Source organism: Salvelinus alpinus, chromosome 6 (genome assembly GCF_045679555.1).
Source record: "Salvelinus alpinus chromosome 6, SLU_Salpinus.1, whole genome shotgun sequence".
In the NCBI taxonomy this organism is placed as follows: Eukaryota; Metazoa; Chordata; class Actinopteri; order Salmoniformes; family Salmonidae; genus Salvelinus; species Salvelinus alpinus.
This window is the reverse complement of record NC_092091.1, coordinates 29,390,734-29,410,191: the sequence shown is the minus strand read 5'-3', so window position 1 is coordinate 29,410,191 and position 19,458 is coordinate 29,390,734. Positions and strand designations below refer to the sequence as shown.

The following is a 19,458-nucleotide window of genomic DNA, read 5'->3' as shown; positions in this document are numbered from 1 at the left end:
CTATTCCAAACAGACTCTGGGACAGTTGTGGGAAGATCGATCCCAAATTCAAAAATCAAACCAAACCAGTAGGCCTAGGCTACATAAAAAATAAATAAAAAGCAATGAGTCTGATGCAACAGATGAGAACGTTTAGCTTAAAATGTTGATATACAAATGTATTCACATAAGAGTAGCAACGCACACAAGGCAGTAGGCTACGTGCGAATGTTCGTCACAATTCAATTAGCGGGAAAACACTGTCAAAACGGCACTGCACATGCCAGTGGTTTCACGTGACAGATGAAAATATCCGTTAGAAATTCAGAAAGAGAGGATCTAATAAGCAAGGTAAGACACGCCTCATAACATTCAGGTTTCAAACAATAAAGTATATGTTCTCAAAATGCATATCCTACTGCCTCCAGCTCATTGCAAAGTAGTGTGTGACGCGCTGATGACGTCTTCCGTTGCCGTTTGACAGATTTTCCGCTAAAAGGCTCTGCACGCTGTACGCGTGTGACAAATACTGAACATAACAGATATACTGTAGACTACACACACAGCAATTTAATTCCACTAAATTATGCAAATTAACCTATAGACCGATAAGCATGACCAGTCAAATGTATTTCCATCGACATGCATTTCTATCAATTAATAGGCTAAAAGCATTATTTTGCAATGGGGCTTGTGCCAATTTTATTTAACGACTTTTACATATATTTTTTTAGGCCAAAAGCCTGCCATTACCGCCTAACAGAAACTCTGAGGCAGACACATGCACGCACGCACACGCACAAACCCACATTAGCGCAAGATCAGAGACAAAACACAGTCAGAGCAGTCAGAGGTCCCTATCAACACAGTGGGTCACTGTGCTCTCTTCTCAAATGAAGTCAAATGTAATTTGTCACATGCTTCGTAAACAACAGGTGAGGACGAACAGTGAATTGCCCTTCAACAACGCAGTATTTTTCTACTATTTTCAAAAAACATTCTAACACACAAGGAATAAATACACAACGAGTAACAATAACTTGGCTATATACGGGGGTACCAGTATAGAGTCGATATGCAGGGGTACGAGGTAATTTAGGTAGATACAGTGCACTAAGGAAGTGTTCACGCCACTTTGTCCACATTTTGTTGTGTTACTGCCTGAATTTAAAATAGATTAAATTGAGATTGTCACTGCCCCACACACAATACTTAATTCCACTTTGACATTATTGGGTATTTTTTCATTTTTACAAATTACTTAAAAAGGAAAAGCTGAAATGTCTTGAGTGAATAAGTATTGAATAAGCCTAAATACGTTCAGGAGTAAAAAATCTAATCACATAAGTTGCATGGACTCAAAATGCAATAATAATGTTAAACATGATTTTTGAATGACTACTTCATCTCTGTACCGCACACATACAGATAATTGTAAGTTCCCGCAATCTAGCAGTGAATTTCAAACACAGATTCAACCACAAAGACCAGGGAGTTTTTCCAATGACTCGCAAAGGGAACCTATTGGTAGAATAAATAAAAGCAGACATTGAATATCCATTTGAGCATGGTGAAATTGTTAATTACACTTTGGGTGGTGTATCAATACACCCAGTCACTACAAAAATACTCAGTTTGCTGGAAAGGAAGGACTCCGCTCAGGGATTTCACCATGAGGCCAATGGTGACTTTAAAACAGTTAGAGTTTCAAGGCTGTGACAGGAGAAAACAGAGGATGGATCAACAACATTGAAGTAACTCCAAAATTCTAACCTAATTGACAGAGTGAAAAGAAGGAAGCCTGTTCAAAATAAAAATATTACAAACCATGCATCCTGTTTGTCACAAGGCATTAAAGTAATAAGGCAAAAAATGTGGCAAAGCAATTTACTTTCTGTCCTGAAACCAAAGTGTTATGTTTGGAGCAAATCCAATAAAACATATATTACTGAGTACCAATCTCCATATTTTCCAGAATAGTGGTGGCTGCATCATGTTAAGGGTATGCTTGTAATCATTAAGGACTAGAGTTATTCAGGATAAAAAAAAGTAAACATAATGGAGCTAAGTACAGGCAAAACCCTACAGGAAACCCTTGTTTGGTCTGCTTTCCACCAGACACTGGGAGATGAATTCACCTTTAAGCTGAACAATAACCTTAAACAAAAGGCCAAATCTACACTGGAGTTGCTTACCAAGAAGACAGGGAATGTTCCTGAGTGGCCGGGTTACAGTTTTGACCTAAGACCTGAAAATTGTTGTCTAGCAAAGATCAACAACCAATTTGACAGAGCTTGAAGATTTTTTTAAGAATAATGTGCAAGTGTTGCACAATCCAGGTGTGGAAAGCTCTTAGAGACAAAAAGGGTCAATGCAGATATTCCAGGTAGCTATTGGTTAAATATTGAAATAACTATTTATTAGTAGTATAGCTTGAGGGGCTGAAGCTGTTTAAGATCCTGTTGGTTCCAAACTTGGTGCATCGGTACCGCTTCCCACTCACCTCTACTAACCCCCTCGTCCCTGCACCCAATATTTCACCTTATTTAATGTCCCTTCTGCTCTCCCGCCATCCTTGCTATTTTTCTCATATTCTCATTTTCTTCTATCTCCATCAGTCATAAAAGTGAAGGGCCCAGAATGCTACATTGGGTTCAATGTGAGGAGAGATCATCAAATGCCTAGTCAGTCTGTCAGAACAGAACACAAGGGCATGTAAGTCTCCATAAATCCCTTGGTAGCAGAGCTGTGGAAAGGCACCAACAGAGACAACAGTAAAACGTCCTTTAATTGGAGTTTGAATCATTGGCGGGCTCAGGCAGGCAGAACTGTCCCACTCTACAGGCTAGCAACAACATCCATTTTAACCACTAACCTTAACCATTATCCTATCCTCAACTATATTACTTACTTTATTATTTCAATTTCTTACTTAAACTGCAACAAGAGCCATAAATCTAGTTTGAGCATAGGTGGAACAAATAGGCCTACCCTACACTGCTAACCAATCAGAAGCCAGAGTGATTCCACATGGTGGTGGTGTGATATGGACGGACGGACGTACGCTGCTTTAAGTGGTCTACTGTGGCCAACCCTAAACACAGGTTATCCCTGAGCTGTCAGCTCGCTTTACAAGGTTACAGAGAGCCAGCGCACAGATACACATGCTTACACTGGCTTTCACGTAGACCATTTATAGGGTGTGAGAATGTGTGTGTAGTGATCATGGTGTGTAAGAAGAGAAGCAGGGGGACAGACAGACAGTCCTGTACCTCACCTCAGGCTGAATGGCTTTGAACACCGGAGCATCCATGAGAGTGATCTGACCCTGGAGAGAGAGAAAGAGAGAGAGAGAAAGAGAGAGAGAGAGAGAGAGAGAGAGAGAGAGAGAGAGAGAGAGAGAGAGAGAGAAAGAGAAAGAGAAAGAGAGAAGGGGGGGGAGAGAAAGGGGGGGGAGAGAGAGACAGAAGGGGGGGAGAGAGAGAGAGAAGGGGAGAGAGAGAGGCATCAGAGCAGTAATTAGGGAAACAGATTTGGACTGAAGCAGGCAGTGCTTCATCATTGCAGGCAGTGCTTCCAAAACATTATTCAACAGTCCCAGAATAACCAGGAGAAATTCAATCTGGAGTGGGAGAGAAAAGGTAGAGACCACCCTCTGTCTGTCTAGCTGGGTATGACAAGGCAGGGGAGAGTGAGAAGAAGGGCTCAAACTAGAATTATACCTAGAACCTAGAGTATGAAACCTTCTTAGAGAGACTGTGTCAGCATTAAAGAGTTGCTTCACTAGCCACTGGGCAAAAATTGGTTGAATCAACATTGTTCCCATGTCATTTCAATCAAACAATTCAATGTGAGGACGTGGAAAACTGATTGGCTTTGCACAAATTAATAAACCAACATTTAAACTAAATACAATGACTGGGTGAAAAGGTTGGTTGATATCACATTGAATTCACAGTAGTTGACAACTCAACAAAATCTAGACGTTGAACTGATGTATGTGCCCTGTGGGTAATCACGTTACAAATTACAACTGCGCTACAGTAATGCTCTAACCATACTGCCTGGATGAAAAACTTCCAAGTTGGAAGTTGGACCTAAATCTTCTATATATAATATACGGACCTTTGGCTTTTCAGGGAAAAGCATGTAAATCACAGCTGTTCATTATACTCTACACAGAGTAATGGTCTAGTCTACGCAGGCAGATGGTTTATGTTGTCTGACATCATGGAAACTGACTGCCTAGGATATTAGGGAGGACCATGGTGATCTATCTAACAGGGGCTGGGAGTTGTAGCTTTTAGAATGGCCTCGTTCTATTAAGAATATCGGAGGAAATTTGTGCCTGTGTATCCTCCTGGATCGCTCACCCACTTCATCCTCTCTTTCTAAAAGACTTTCCAAGATGCATCATTCCCCTCTCTAGTGTCTCAATGTCACATACGCTCTATTCCTTACACACACACACAGCAGGGTGGGTACTTACTGCATACTCCTCAGGGGTAACCTTCAGGACATCGAAGACGACAGCATCAAAACTCTTCTTCAGCTCAGAACCCTTCTCACTGAGAGACTCTGAGCTGCTGCTCTTCTGGACACACACATGTTAGGGCAGGGAACTTGGGAAACATAAAGCTCAAAGAAATGGGGGGGTGATTGACACCCATAGCGCTCTATGTCAGTGTTTGTTCTAGCCCTGCACAGACACACATTAATGAAATCATCAGAATGGGAGAAGGGGGGAAAAGGGGCGTGTCTCACCTCCGAGGCAGTGGCAGCAGCGGTGGTGATGCTTGATTGGCCATTGGGGAGGTCCATCATTCCCACACCATTTGTCTGTCAGTGCAGGACAGCACTACTCATCCTCAGTGTGTGCACTCTGGACACACACACACACACACACACACACACACACACACACACACACACACACACACACACGAGAGAAACACGAGAGAAAAAACGTAAACCCATATTTCATTTATCAGACCAATGCTCACAAAACCCTGGATCAACAGTGCTCCCTTGTGGATGAAAATGGTAGGAGATTCACTTCCGATGTGGGAATTCAGCAGTGCTCTAGCCCCACATACAGGTGCCAAGTACACATGCAGACATACACACACAGATGCTCACTAAGCTGTAGTTTAACCAGCTCAGTTGGCAGTGTAATCCTCAAGTATGAAAGCGAGTGTGCGCCGCGCATGCGTGCGAGCGAGACAGACAGACAGCGAGAGGAGAGCGGGGAGACAGAGTGCAAGAGAGGAGAGACATTGTGGCACAGGTGAGGTAGAGGATGAGCAGCACTTTCTACTCCACTACTCCAAATATGCTTCAATCAGGATGTATTTATCACATGAAACTTAAAGAATGATGATAATTATTAACATTGTTGCCCAAAAATATTGTTCATTTTGGTCATACTTCATATACATTGCTTTGGCAACAATGACAACCACTATCCACGCCAATAAAGCATTTACTGAATTGAGAGAAACACAGAATGTTCAAAATGTGAAGTTCTACATTCACAGATCAAACAAAGAGAAACTGTGTATTATTTTTGGGGAAAGGTCTGGTGTTCTAGAGTTGGCAGCAAAGTCACAGCTTGCCAAAAGCTAAGGGAGGAAACGGGAGCAAAAAAACCCATCATAATGAATATACAGTGCTGCTTTAAAGTATGTGAACCCCCAAGTGTTTACCATCAACTCAGAACCTGTCTTTTTGATCTGACCTAACAGGTTCATATTTACCAATACCATAGAGGATATCATGTGTAGTAGAAAATCAACATTAAAAAGTCATTAGTGCAGGTGCAAAAATAAGTGACGCACTTCCAAAATATCCCCAAGAACAATAAATCAGGTAAAAGCCAACCCATAGATAACATCTAGAGATTTGCAGGCCTTCCTTGCTGCATCTCAGGTAACTGCGCATGCTTCAACAATAAGAAAACTGAACCAAAATGCCATTCATGGGAGGTTTGCTAGGAAGAAACCTCTGCTGTCAAAAAAGAACCAAACTGCCCGTCTTAACTTTGCCAGAGACCACCTGGACAAACCTGAAGGTTTCTGGAAGTCCATTCTCTGGACCGATGAGTCAAAAGTACCACCAAAATAACCTGATCCCAATAGCTAAGCATGGTGGTGGGAATGTCAAGATCTGGGGATGCTTTTCCCACACTGGACGACTCCACATCATTAAGGGAACACTGAATTCTGAGGTGTACCAGGAGATTCCTGAACAGAATGTCAGGCCATCAGTCAAGGAGCTACAGCTGGGCCAAAAACGGGTCTTCTAACAAGACAATGACCCAAAGAAATCAAGCAAATCTACCAAAGAATGGCTCAGGAGAAAGAAGATGTGTGTTTTGGATTGACCAAGTCAAAGTCCTGGCCTAAATCCAATAGATGCTATGGCAGGACCTGAAGTGGGCAGTTCATACCAGACACCCCTCAAACCTCACTCAATTGGCTGAGTTCTGTAAGGAGGAGTGTGCAAAAATCCCTAAAAAACAGATGTCAGAAACGGATTACTGGCTATAGGAGACGTTTACTCCCAAGTTATCGCTGCTAATGGAGGTTCCCCAAGTGATTGACTTAAGGGGTTCAAATAATTTTGCACATATCAAATATGTGTGTGTTAAACCACTATTGTTAAATAAACAATGAAAATATCATATTTTTTTTGTTTCTGTCATTTACTTGGAATGTCTCTATTACTAATTTAGATAAGGATTTTGAATGTTGATTTTAAATCAGAAAAAGGACCAGCCCTGTAGGGTTCACATACTATCAAGCAGCACTGTATATACAATACCAGTCAAAAGTTGGCACACCTACTCATTCCATTTTTAGTATTTTCTACATTGTAGAATAATAGTGAAGACATCAAATATGAACTAACACATGGAATCATGTAGTACCCCCCCAAAAAAGCTAAACAAATGAAAATATAATTTATATTTGACATTCTTAAAAGTAACCATTTGCTTTGACAGCTTTGCACATTCTTGGCATTCTCTCAACCAGCTTAGTGAGGTAGTCACTTGGAATGCATTTCAATTAACAGATGTGTCTTGTTAAAAGTTAATTTGTGGCATTTCTTTCCTTCTTAATGCGTTTCAGCCTATCAGTTATGTTGTGACAAGGTAGGGGTGGTATACAGAAGATAGCTCTATTTGGTAAAAGACCAAGTCCATATTATGGCAAGAACAGATCAAATAAGCAAAGAGAAAAGATAGTCCATCATTACTTTAAGACATGAAGGTCAGTCAATGCGGAACATTTTAAGAACTTTGAACGTTTCTTCAAGTGCAGTCGCAAAAACCATCAAGCGCTATGATGAAACTGGCTCTCATGAGGACAGCCACAAGAAAGGAAGATCCAGAGTTACCTCTGTTGCAGAGGATAAGAGTTACCTCTGCTGCAGAGGATAAGTTCATTAGTTACCAGCCTCTAATTGTAGCACAAATAAATGCTTCAGAGTTAATTTAAGACATCTCAACATCAACTGTTCAGAGGAGACTGCGTGAATCAGGCCTTCATGGACGAAATGCTGCAAAGAAACCACTAAAGGACACCAATAAGAAGAGACTTGCATGGGCCAAGAAACACGAGCAACAGACATTAGAGCGGTGGAAATCTGTCCTTTGCTCAGATGAGTCACAATTGTAGATTTTTGGTTCCAACCGCCGTGTCTTTGTGAGATGCTGAGTAGGTGAACGAATGATTTCCGCATGTGTGGTTCCCAACATGAAGGAGGTGGTGTGATGGTGCTTTGCTGGTGACACTGTCCATGATTTACTTAGAATTCCAGGCACACTTAACCAGCATGGCTACCACCACATTCTGCAGAGATACACCATCCCATCTGGCTTTCATTCGTTTTTCAACAGGACAATGACACAAAACACCTCCAGGCTGTGTAAGGGCTATTTGACCAAGGAGAGAGATGGAGTGCTGCATCAGATGACCTGTCCTCCAAAATCACCTGACCTCAACCAAATTGAAATGGTTTGGGATGAGTTGGACTGCAGAGTGAAGGAAAAACAGCCAACAAGTGCTCAGCTTATGTGGGAACTCCTTCAAGACTGTTGGAAAAGCTTTCCAGGTGAAGCTGGTTGAGAGAATGCCAAGAGAGCAAAGCTGTCATCAAGGCAAAGGGTGGCTACTTTGAAGAATCTCAAATATATTTAAATGTTTTTAACACTTTTTTGGTTACGACATGATTCCATGTGTTATCTCATAGTTTTGATGTCTTCACTATTATTCTACAATGTAGAAAATAGTAAAAATGAAGAAAAACCCTTGAATGAGTTGGCGTGTCCAAACTTGAGAGTGCAATTGTGTGTATACACACACGCTCACGCAGTGCATTCAGAAAGTATTCAGACCCCTTGACCTTACCACATTGTGACATTTTCTAAAATGATTCAATTCAAAAAGGGTTTTTATAAAAATGATATACAAAATTCAAAACTGAAATATCACATTTACATAAGCCTACAGACCCTTTACTCAGTAGTTTGTTGAAGCACCTTTGGCAGCAATTACAGCCTCGAGTCTTCTTGGGTATGACGCTACAAGCTTGGCACACCTGTATTTGGGGAGTTTCTCCCATTCCTCTCTGCAGATCCTCTCAAGCTCTGTCAGGTTGGATGGGGAATGTTGCTGCACAGCTATTTTCAGGTCTCTCCTGAGATGTTCGATCGGGTTCAAGTCAGGGCTCTGGCTGGGCCACTCAAGGACATTGAGACTTGTCCCGAAACCACTCCTGGGTTGTCTTGGCTGTGTGCTTAGGGTTGTTGTCCTGTTGGAAGGTGAACCTTCATCCCAGTCTGAGGTCCTGAGTGCTCTGGAGCAGGCTTTCATCAAGGATCTCTCTGTACATGTTTCCCTCGATCCGGCCTAGTCTCCCAGTCTCTGCCACTGAAAAACATCCCCACAGCATGACTCTGCCACCACCATGCTTCACCGTAGGGATGGTGCCAGTTTCCTTCCAGACGTGACACTTGGCATTCAGGACAAAGAGTTCAGTCTTGGTTACATCTCATGGTCAGAGTCTTTAGGTGCCTTTTGGCAAACTCCAAGCGGGCTGTCATGTGCCTTTTACTGAGGAGCGGCTTCTGTCTGTCCACTCTACCATAAAGGCCTGATTGGTGTAGTGCTGCAGAGATGGTTGTCCTTCTGGAAGGTTCTCCCATCTCCACAGAGGAACTCTAGAGCTCTGTCAGAGTGACCATCGGGTTCTTCGTCACTTCTCCCCATATTGCTCAGTTTGGCTGGGAGGCCAGCTCTATGAAGAGAGTCTTGGTGGTTCCAAACTTCTTCCATTTAAGAATGATGGAAGCCACTGTGCTCTTGGGGACCTTCAATGCTGCAAACAAAATGTGGTCTCCTTCCCCAGATCTGTGGTTCGACACAAACATGTCTCAGAGCTCTACGGACAATTCCTCCAAACTCACGGCTTGGTTTTTGCTCTGACATGCACTGTCAACTGTGGGACCTTATATAGACAGGTGTGTGCCTTTCCAAATCAATTGAATTTACCACAGGTGGACTCCAAGTTGTAGAAACATCAAGGATGATCAATGGAAACAGGATGCACCTGAGATCAATTTAGAGTCTCATAGCGAACGGTCTGAATACTTATGTAAATGTGTTTTTTTATAATATATTTTTTGTTTTACTTTTTCAATTTTGGGTAGTGTGTAGGTTGCAGTTTTGTTTTGTTTTGAATAAGGCAGTAATGTAACAAAATGTGGAAAAAGTCAAGGGGTCTGAATACTTTCCGATGTATGTATGTATGTATGTATGTATGTATGTATGTATGTAAGTAAATGAGAGCGCGTGAGAGCGAGCGAGAAGAGATTCTGTCTCTGAAGTAGGTAGGAGACAGCTGAAAGAGCTTAGGGTAGGCATTAGCCAGAGATCTGAAGTAGAGTGGATTGGGAGAAGTTAGTATGAGCCCTATCTATCTTGGAACAGCTTGTACTACACACTTATAGGCTTAATGCTGCCAATCAACAACCTACAGCCGTTTCCCTATAGTCCATAACTGTATGGCTGCATACATACACCTGGGTCGTTCCGCGAAAATAGCGCATTTTGCGCCCCTTTGATATTTTAAGTAGGAATTGTGCATTAAAATTACGTTTTAAAAGTCTGTTATATTAAATGAAGTGCCCTTTAATAGACTACATTTCGAATTTACTAAATCTTATTTGAAATATAAATAAGAATCTGTAGGTGGTGAAAAACTGAGCGGGTCGAGCATAGCACGTCTACCCCGTTTCCAATAGATATTAGCGATGGGGTTCTAAAAAATACATTTTAATCAATAGTTGCATAATGCGTTAATATTATTGGACGATATTAGACTCCAAATATCGATTTATAAAATAAATTCTAGGTAGCGTTAATGGGACGTACGGGTGCCAAAACTCTGGTATTTTTCATCCAATACCTTTTTCTCAATCTTTTTAAAATAGTGAGCCGGCATGTTTTTAGCACTTTGATTTCCCTGACTGATAAAAACTAATTTTCTTATGCCGTCTCATCTCTCTGTGAGATTAGTGATAATATCTTATCACCAGCCCATTACAATCTTCTACTCACAACATACAGGGGATTCAAACAAGCAGTTTTTACTCTTTAATTACTTGTTCTCATTTTCTGTTTTTTACTGTGATGAAGGACTCCATTTTATTTCAATTATATTAGACATTAAAAAAATAAGTGAAGTTTGCATTCAATTGCCACTCCCTGTTACAAGGGGATTTATGGCAGATTTAAGATGAAATCGTCAACCCTGCAACAGTCAACCCTGTTACAGTCAACCCTGTTACAGTCAACCCTGTTACAGTCAACCCTGTTACAGTCAACCCTGTTACTTTTTATTTAACCACGAGATGGAAAAACTTGATTTTGAACATTAAGAGACAATGTTAAAATCAAACGTCCTTTTTTTTTTTTTTTTTTAACAACTTACACTTCTCAAAAGGCAATGAATTGGTGGAACGACCCACTTACAGTACTGAAACAAATGTGTCATAGTGACATGTTAAATAATCGCCAGCTGTCTGATAACATTCCTAGTGTCCTTCCCTTCTCTTATTAAATCCTCCACACACGCGACAGTGAACCTAATGAGGAATAAGGAGCTGTTCAGATCACTGACATACAGCATAGAGAGACCCTGTGTGCCAGACAGACAGCACTGGCCTTTGTGTGGCTTGCTGGACTTCGTGTGTGTGCGGTTGCATCCAAGCCGAAGCACAGTAACAAAGGGCTGCCTTCCACAGACTTACCACACAGACATTCCACTGGTATAGCTGTCCTTATGTCAGTCTAGTCACCAGTTCCTCCCTCTGTCTCCAACTGTGTGTTGGCCTGTCATTATCTCCCTGTCTAAGTGGCTACCGTACAACCAGAGTAGAACAGAGCAGTCGTTTGTCTGCCACAGCAACACAAAGTTAACGTGGCTCAGATTCTGCCTGGGGCTAAGCCTGATTAGAGCTTCTACTGTAGTTTACAACACACAGACACACCTTGTACTTACTAGCTGTGTGTCAGATGGGCATTGTGCTTGAGAGCTGAGGTATGGCTGCCTCTTCTTTACGGCTCAGAGAGTAGATGTGTTTATCTGTCTGTGTCCTCCTCACACTGCAATCTTGAGGGGAGAGGAGAGAGCGCATGTTAGATTCATATGATGAGCACAGAATAAATCCATGAACACCCACACACAAATTCACCATACACAAAGCTACATGTATAATATTATTATGTAATCGTATACACTATGCATTTGTTTATTTTACTTTATTTAACCAGGTGAGTTGGCACCAATTCATTCAACTTCAGTGAACTCTGTAGACATTCCAGAAGCAAGGTGCACATTAGCTAAAGGTAGATTTACCTACATATGTTGAGATCGAAGGGACCTCTAGAGTTAACCATTCCTGAGATCATGTCTGATGCTTCTATTTCTGTAGGTTACCAGAAAAGGAAGGAACGGTGGTAGTTTACACAAGAGTGCTTTTAAAATCGACAAAAAGAGCACAACGCATAGATTTGGGAGACCTCAAATCAGGCCAGCATACCTTCTCATACAGAGTAGTGCTGAACCTATCGAACGTAATGAAGCGCTATACACTATGATATTCAGCGTCCAGGGCCTTCAATACAGAAGCAGCAGCAGTCATAATTGATATTGCTATAGTCTAAAATCAGAATGAATGTCAACAGAATTATTCATTTTCTTCCATTTTAAATGTATTAATTTAACTAGGCAAGTCGGTTAAGAACAAATTCTTATTTACAAATGACGGCCTACCCCGGCCACACCCTAACGACGCTGGGCCAATTGCGCGCCGCCCTATGGGACTCCCAATCATGGCCGGTTGTTATACAGTCTGGAATCGAACCAGGGGCTGTAGTGACGCCTCTAGCAGTGAGATACATTGCCTTAGACCGCTGCGCCACTCGGGAGCCCCCAATGTAAGGTATGACATATTCCTATAAAATTTGCCAATTTACATTTTTTACTTCTTAACTCATCAACATGTATGTGGAATGAAATGCCCAGAAATGTATACGTGGGAACATGATCAATGATGGCACCATCCGAAGTATGTATGCAGAAATCATGATACATTTTTACATGACCTGGAAAAAAACATGTACCTGGTTTTACCTGCATTAGGCACTAACTTCAGTTCAACAAAGGCCCTCTGCAGTGCAATAAAGGAAGACAAGCTCCAAAAGATTCTGGTCAGCCGTGGGGTCAATATCATACATAACACTCGTGGCCCTCCCGCCTTTACAGCAGGGCAGCTCCCGCTCAGCCCAGTCAAAACTCTTCTCTATCCTGGCACCCCAATGGTAGAACCAGCGTCACTCCTGAAGCCATCTTCCAAAAAACATCTGAAACCCAACCTCTTCAAAAGACTATCTTAATAAATAATACCACAGGACCCCCCCTCCTCACCCCTCCCTTGTGGGAAACCTGTTGTTATGTTCAGGAAAAAATATTTAACACAATCAGTAAATACACATTGTGTTCTTTAAATAATTGACAAACCAGTGATGCACAGCCTGCTTCAGGCCAATTGTTGAAAATCTCTGAATCTGTAATGAGTGACAGTGTGGAAGGCCTTATACAGGTCAATAAAAAAGGCCTGCACAGTGTTTCATCCTAACAATTAAAACAATTTAAAAACAATAGAAGTAGCAGAGAACCTATCCAATCTTTTGCGCAACATTTCATTTAAAAGCATGAGAAGATGTGAAAGTTGGTTCCAATGATGAACTCAGTTAATGCAGTAAATCAGGGGAGAGAATGTTTGGCTGGAGTAACCTAAACATACCTACAGGACAACTCCCATTTCACACAGACAGAACACACGTTTTCCCAAGTTTCAAACAGTTCTCTCTAAATGGCTGTGTTCAGTACGTAGTAGGCCTATCAGTTTCAAGCAGACTACTGAACTCAACCTTCAATTTTCCATCGCTTCACCACATTCCTGAGGCACCTGACAAACAGCAGCCACCAGAAGGCTCTCCACACCCACACAAGTCTACAGTTGCCTGCCTGTCCAACAGAGATCCTGGTTAAGGATGAAATATGTAAAAAAAAAAAAAGAAAAAAAAAAAAAGAAAACAGGGTCAGCCATAATATTACGGCGCCCCTGGAGCAAATGAAGGTTAAATACCTTGCTCAAGGGCACATCTTGTCGGCTTGGGTATTAAAATCAGCGACCTTTCGGTTACTAGCCTAACATCCTCCTGCTGTGTCAGGTTACAATCTGAACCCAGATCTGTGGTTGAGACCAACAGCTGCCAAGAGTTTCTACCCTGACCCCAGAGCAGATGTCATTAAGTTCACTGCCCAGGCCAAATGGTGTGTGAATGGCTGTAAAAGTGCTCATACCGAAAGCCACAACATTCCCATAGACTTGATGAGGACCTAACAGTCCATACCTAGTTGGAATAAACACCTCCCCAGCCCCTCACCAAAAGACAGACCCTCGCTCAGGGAATGGAGAGAGAATGCACCCTGTTGAGTAAAAACCCTGACATCGCATACACGTCACAAACAGGCCCCAATCACAAACCCAGCTCCTGATAAGTAGATCCAAAGACAGACAGGTTAGTGCACATATACAACACAGAAGCTCAATGCTCTGAGGATCACTCCCCCTCCCTCCCGGGTGCCTGGTTGTCTGTCTAGTGACATCACATCGTCACCTGTTGACAGACAGTGAGGGATAACGCCACTGTGTATTTGGGAATGTGTGGATCTGCTGATCACCTGCCTCTTATCTTAGCAAGCTGGAGATGAACCAGAGTTCCTGAAAGGATGAGTAGAGGTACAGGAGAGGAGAGACGGATTAAGGCTCATGTTGGGGCATGTAGCAGGGGAAGTGCTTTCTGAGAGCCCACTTCAGCAGAAACAAATCAAAGTTCAACAGGTATGGCCTACAGCCTATGCAAATTATTTTGTTTGCTACAAGGTAGGGCTACTAGGTTATTTTACGTAGCCTATAGCCTTAGTTTGTGTAGAATATTATTATACATTTGTTTAGCTGGGTCTTGAGAATCAGTCAGCTACAATTACAGTTAGGCCTATCTACAATTATAGTTCATCTGTTTCTGACCAAGTCTGTTTTTACATTCTACATTTTAGTCATTTAGCAGACGTTCTTATCTAGAGTGACTTACAGAAGTGAGTGCATACATTTTCATACTGGTCCCCCGTGGGAATGAAACACAAACCTGGCCTTGCAAGACCCATGCTCTCCCAAATGAGCTACAAGAGACAATTTCATGTCAAAAAATTATGCGATTACCGGGTGTCCTTTATTTTTTTTTTTATTATTTTCATAGTGGTGCAGCCTGTCCACAAGGTGGCACAGCACCCCTCTTACAATCTTTGGGGAGATCCCTGTTATCTATTTGATTGATTCGCGGAGAATTAGATATGTTCCCTCTGAAAAGAACTCACCACAATAAGTGAAGTAAAAATGAACAATGCTGCATCTTTCAGTCAAAAGGTAAGCTTAAACTAAAGTAATTCTTACTACACTGTAATAACCTCATAATATTTTACCAGTCGACCAACAGTGCCGATTAAATAGGCCTTGTAGATAAAACTAGGCTACGTCAACAAGTGTGGTGACAGAACTTTGAGTTGTTTAATTCCTACAAAAATACCAAACAACAAATATTTTGAAAACGTCTGATTCATGTGTATAGGAATCAGGGCGGCAAGTAGCCTACTGGTTAGAGCATTGTGTCTGGAACCGAAAGGTTGCTAGATTGAATCCCTGAGCTGACAAGGTAAAAATCTGTCGTTCTGCCCCTGAACAAGGCAGTTAACCCACCGTTCCTAGGCAGTCATTGAAAATAAGAATGTGTTCTTAACTAACTTGCCTAGTTAAATAAAGGTGTAAAAAATATAGATAAAAAATAAACTCAAATAACATTTTTTTTAAATCTGCAAAATCGGCGTCCAAAATTTCAAGTTTTCATAACAATCGGAAATCGGCCCCAATTAAATCGGCCATTCCGATTAATCGGTCGACCTCTACTCCAGACCACCACAAGGGGGAGTTAGAGCACTCATTATGCATTTGGGTCTCAAGGTTTTTATAAAACCAATCATATTGAGCAGTTCCAATGACTATTTTGACGTGAGCCACCCGTCCCTGGTGACTTTCTTCAGCAAAGATGGCTGACAAAACATCACAGGGGAAGCAAATGTAAGTAGTTATAACGTCATAACGAATCAATCAAAAAATTTACAATTGAAAGGAATATGTTAGTTATTAATGTAGAGACAATTTTTTTTTATTTTTTATTATTCAGTCAAATCCAATACCAGGTGTATCAAACTCCATTATTTGAATGATGCTGTGTCTGCATGTATGTATTACAACTATAGACGTCAACAGTGTTCACCACTCCTGCTCCTGGGACATCAATGATTACACATTGTAACTATGCAATAGACTAGAAACATGATTTAAGAAAAGGCTGAATTGTAATTCATACAGTGGGGAGAACAAGTATTGGATACATTGCCGATTTTGCAGGTTTTCCTACTTACAAAGCATGTAGAGGCCTGTAATTTTTATCATAGGTACACTTCAACTGTGAGAGACGCAATCTAAAACAAAAATCCAGAAAATCACATTGTATGATTTTTAAGTAATTCATTTGCATTTTATTGCATGACATAAGTATTTGAACACCTACCAACCAGTAAGAATTCCGGCTCTCACAGACCTGTTAGTTTTTCTTTAAGAAGCCCTCCTGTTCTCCACTCATTACCTGTATTAACTGCACCCGTTTGAACTTGTTACCTGTATCAAAGACACCTGTACACACACTCAATCAAACAGACTCCAACCTCTCCACAATGGCCAAGACCAGAGAGCTGTGTAAGGGCATGAGGGCTAAAATTGTAGACCTGCACAAGGCTGGGATGGGCTACAGGACAATAGGCAAGCAGCTTGGTGAGAAGGCAACAACTGTTGGCGCAATTATTAGAAAATGGAAGAAGTTCAAGATAACGGTCAATCACCCTCGGTCTGGGGCTCCATGCAAGATCTCACCTCGTGGGGCATCAATGATCATGAGGAAGGTGAGGGATCAGCCCAGAACTACACGGCAGGACCTGGTCAATGACCTGAAGAGAGCTGGGACCACAGTCTCAAAGAAAACCATTAGTAACACATTACACCGTCATGGATTAAAATCCTGCAGCGCACGCAAGGTCCCCCTGCTCAAGCCAGCGCATGTCCAGGCCTGTCTGAAGTTTGCCAATGACCATCTGGATGATCCAGAGGAGGAATGGGAGAAGGTCATGTGGTCTGATGAGACAAAAATAGAGCTTTTTGGTCTAAACTCCACTCGCCGTGTTTGGAGGAAGAAGAAGGATGAGTACAACCCCAAGAACACCATCCCAACCGTGAAGCATGGAGGTGGAAACATCATTCTTTGGGGATGCTTTTCTGCAAAGGGGACAGGACGACTGCAACATATTGAGGGGAGGATGGATGGGGCCATGTATCGCGAGATCTTGAGCTAGCCAGTCTCCAGATCTGAACCGAATAGAAAATCTTTGGAGGGAGCTGAAAGTCCGTATTGCCCAGCGACAGCACCGAAACCTGAAGGTTCTAGAGAAGTTCTGTATGGAGGAGTGGAACAGAATCCTTGCTGCAGTGTGTGCAAACCTGGTCAAGAACTACAGGAAACATATGATCTCTGTAATTGCAAACAAAGGTTTCTGTACCAAATATTAAGTTCTGCTTTTCTGATGTATCAAATACTTATGTCATGCAATAAAATGCAAATGAATTACTTAAAAATCATACAATGTAATTTTATGGATTTTTGTTTATATATATATATATATATACAGTGGGGAGAACAAGTATTTGATACACTGCCGATTTTGCAGGTTTTCCTACTTACAAAGCATGTAGAGGTCTGTCATTTTTATCATAGGTACACTTCAACTGTGAGAGACGGAATCTAAAACAAAAATCCAGAAAATCACATTGTATGATTTTTAAGTAATTAATTTGCATTTTATTGCATGACATAAGTATTTGATCACCTACCAACCAGTAAGAATTCCGGCTCTCACAGACCTGTTAGTTTTTCTTTAAGAAGCCCTCCTGTTCTCCACTCATTACCTGTATTAACTGCACCTGTTTGAACTCGTTACCTGTATAAAAGACACCTGTCCACACACTCAATCAAACAGACTCCAACCTCTCCACAATGGCCAAGACCAGAGAGCTGTGTAAGGACATCAGGGATAAATTGTAGACCTGTACAAGGCTAGGATGGGCTACAGGACAATAGCCAAGCAGCTTGGTGAGAAGGCAACAACTGTTGGCACAATTATTAGAAAATGGAAGAAGTTCAAGATGACAGTCAATCACCCTCGGTCTGGGGCTCCATGCAAGATCTCACCTCGTGGGGCATCAATGATCATGAGGAATGTGAGGGATCAGCCCAGAACTACACGGCAGGACCTGGTCAATGACCTGAAGAGAGCTGGGACCACAGTCTCAAAGAAAACCATTAGTAACACACTACGCCGTCATGGATTAAAATCCTGCAGCGCACGCAAGGTCCCCCTGCTCAAGCCAGCGCATGTCCAGGCCCGTCTGAAGTTTGCCAATGACCATCTGGATGATCCAGAGGAGGAATGGGAGAAGGTCATGTGGTCTGATGAGACAAAAATAGAGCTTTTTGCTCTAAACTCCACTCGCCGTGTTTGGAGGAATAGAAGGATGAGTACAACCCCAAGAACACCATCCCAACCGTGAAGCATGGAGGTGGAAACATCATTCTTTGGGGATGCTTTTCTGCAAAGGGGACAGGACGACTGCACCGTATTGAGGGGAGGATGGATGGGGCCATGTATCGCGAGATCTTGACCAACAACCTCCTTCCCTCAGTAAGAGCATTGAAGATGGGTCGTGGCTGGGTCTTCCAGCATGACAACGACCCGAAACACACAGCCAGGGTAACTAAGGAGTGGCTCCGTAAGAAGCATCTCAAGGTCCTGGAGTGGCCTAGCCAGTCTCCAGACCTGAACCCAATAGAAAATCTTTGGAGGGAGCCGAAAGTCCGTATTGCCCAGCGACAGCCCCGAAACCTGAAGGATCTGGAGAAGGTCTGTATGGAGGAGTGGGCCAAAATCCCTGCTGCAGTGTGTGCAAACCTGGTCAAGAACTACAGGAAACGTATGATCTCTGTAATTGCAAACTAAGGTTTCTGTACCAAATATTCAGTTCTGCTTTTCTGATGTATCAAATACTTATGTCATGCAATAAAATGCAAATTAATTACTTAAAAATCATACAATGTGATTTTCTGGATTTTTGTTTTAGATTCCTTCTCTCACAGTTGAAGTGTACCTATGATAAAAATTACAGACCTCTACATGCTTTGTAAGTAGGAAAACCTGCAAAATTGTCAGTGTATCAAATACTTGTTCTCCCCACTGTATATATATATATATATATATATATATATATATATGTGTGTGTGTGTGTGTGTGTGTGTGTGTGTGTGTGTGTGTGTGTGACTGGCTCAGTGGCCCCTCTTAGTTTAATTATTTTTTAACTTTTACCCCTTTTTCGTGGTATCCAATTGGTAGTTTGTCTTGTCTCATCACTGCAACTCCCGTACGGACTGGGGAGAGGCGAAGGTTGAGAGCCGTGCGTCCTCGGAAACACAACCCTGCCAAGCTACACTGCTTCTTGACACAATGCCCACTTAACCCGGAAGCCAGCCGCACCAATGTGTCGGAGGAAACACTGTGCACCTAGCGACCGTATCAATGTGCGTTACGCCCAGTCCGCCACAGGAGTCACTAGTGCGCGATGGGACAAGGACATCCCTGCCGGCCAAACCCTCCCCTAACCCGGACGACGCTGGGCCAATCTGTTTG

The 19,458-nt window shown here is 42.2% G+C and overlaps 1 protein-coding gene across 13 annotated transcripts in view; it reads right to left on the bottom strand.

Annotated features, from left to right (window-relative positions):
• LOC139578505 (ras-specific guanine nucleotide-releasing factor RalGPS2-like) overlaps positions 1 to 19,458 on the bottom strand; it is a 151,684-nt gene that overhangs the window by 96,118 nt on the left and 36,108 nt on the right. For 8 of the 13 annotated variants that reach the window (XR_011675564.1, XM_071406191.1, XM_071406192.1 and 5 more), the window contains 4 exons: positions 11,545 to 11,655; positions 4,744 to 4,861; positions 4,469 to 4,573; positions 3,257 to 3,307 (listed from right to left, as the gene is read on the bottom strand). Coding sequence is in view for 12 of the 13 variants with exons in the window: in XM_071406191.1 (XP_071262292.1) it covers positions 3,257 to 3,307; positions 4,469 to 4,573; positions 4,744 to 4,803 (216 nt within the window). In the remaining variant the exon portion in view is untranslated. Of the gene's footprint in view, positions 1 to 3,256; positions 3,308 to 4,468; positions 4,574 to 4,743; positions 4,862 to 11,533; positions 11,656 to 19,458 lie in introns of all 13 variants that reach the window. The other 5 variants (XM_071406193.1, XM_071406196.1, XM_071406199.1 and 2 more) reach the window with 4 other exon arrangements.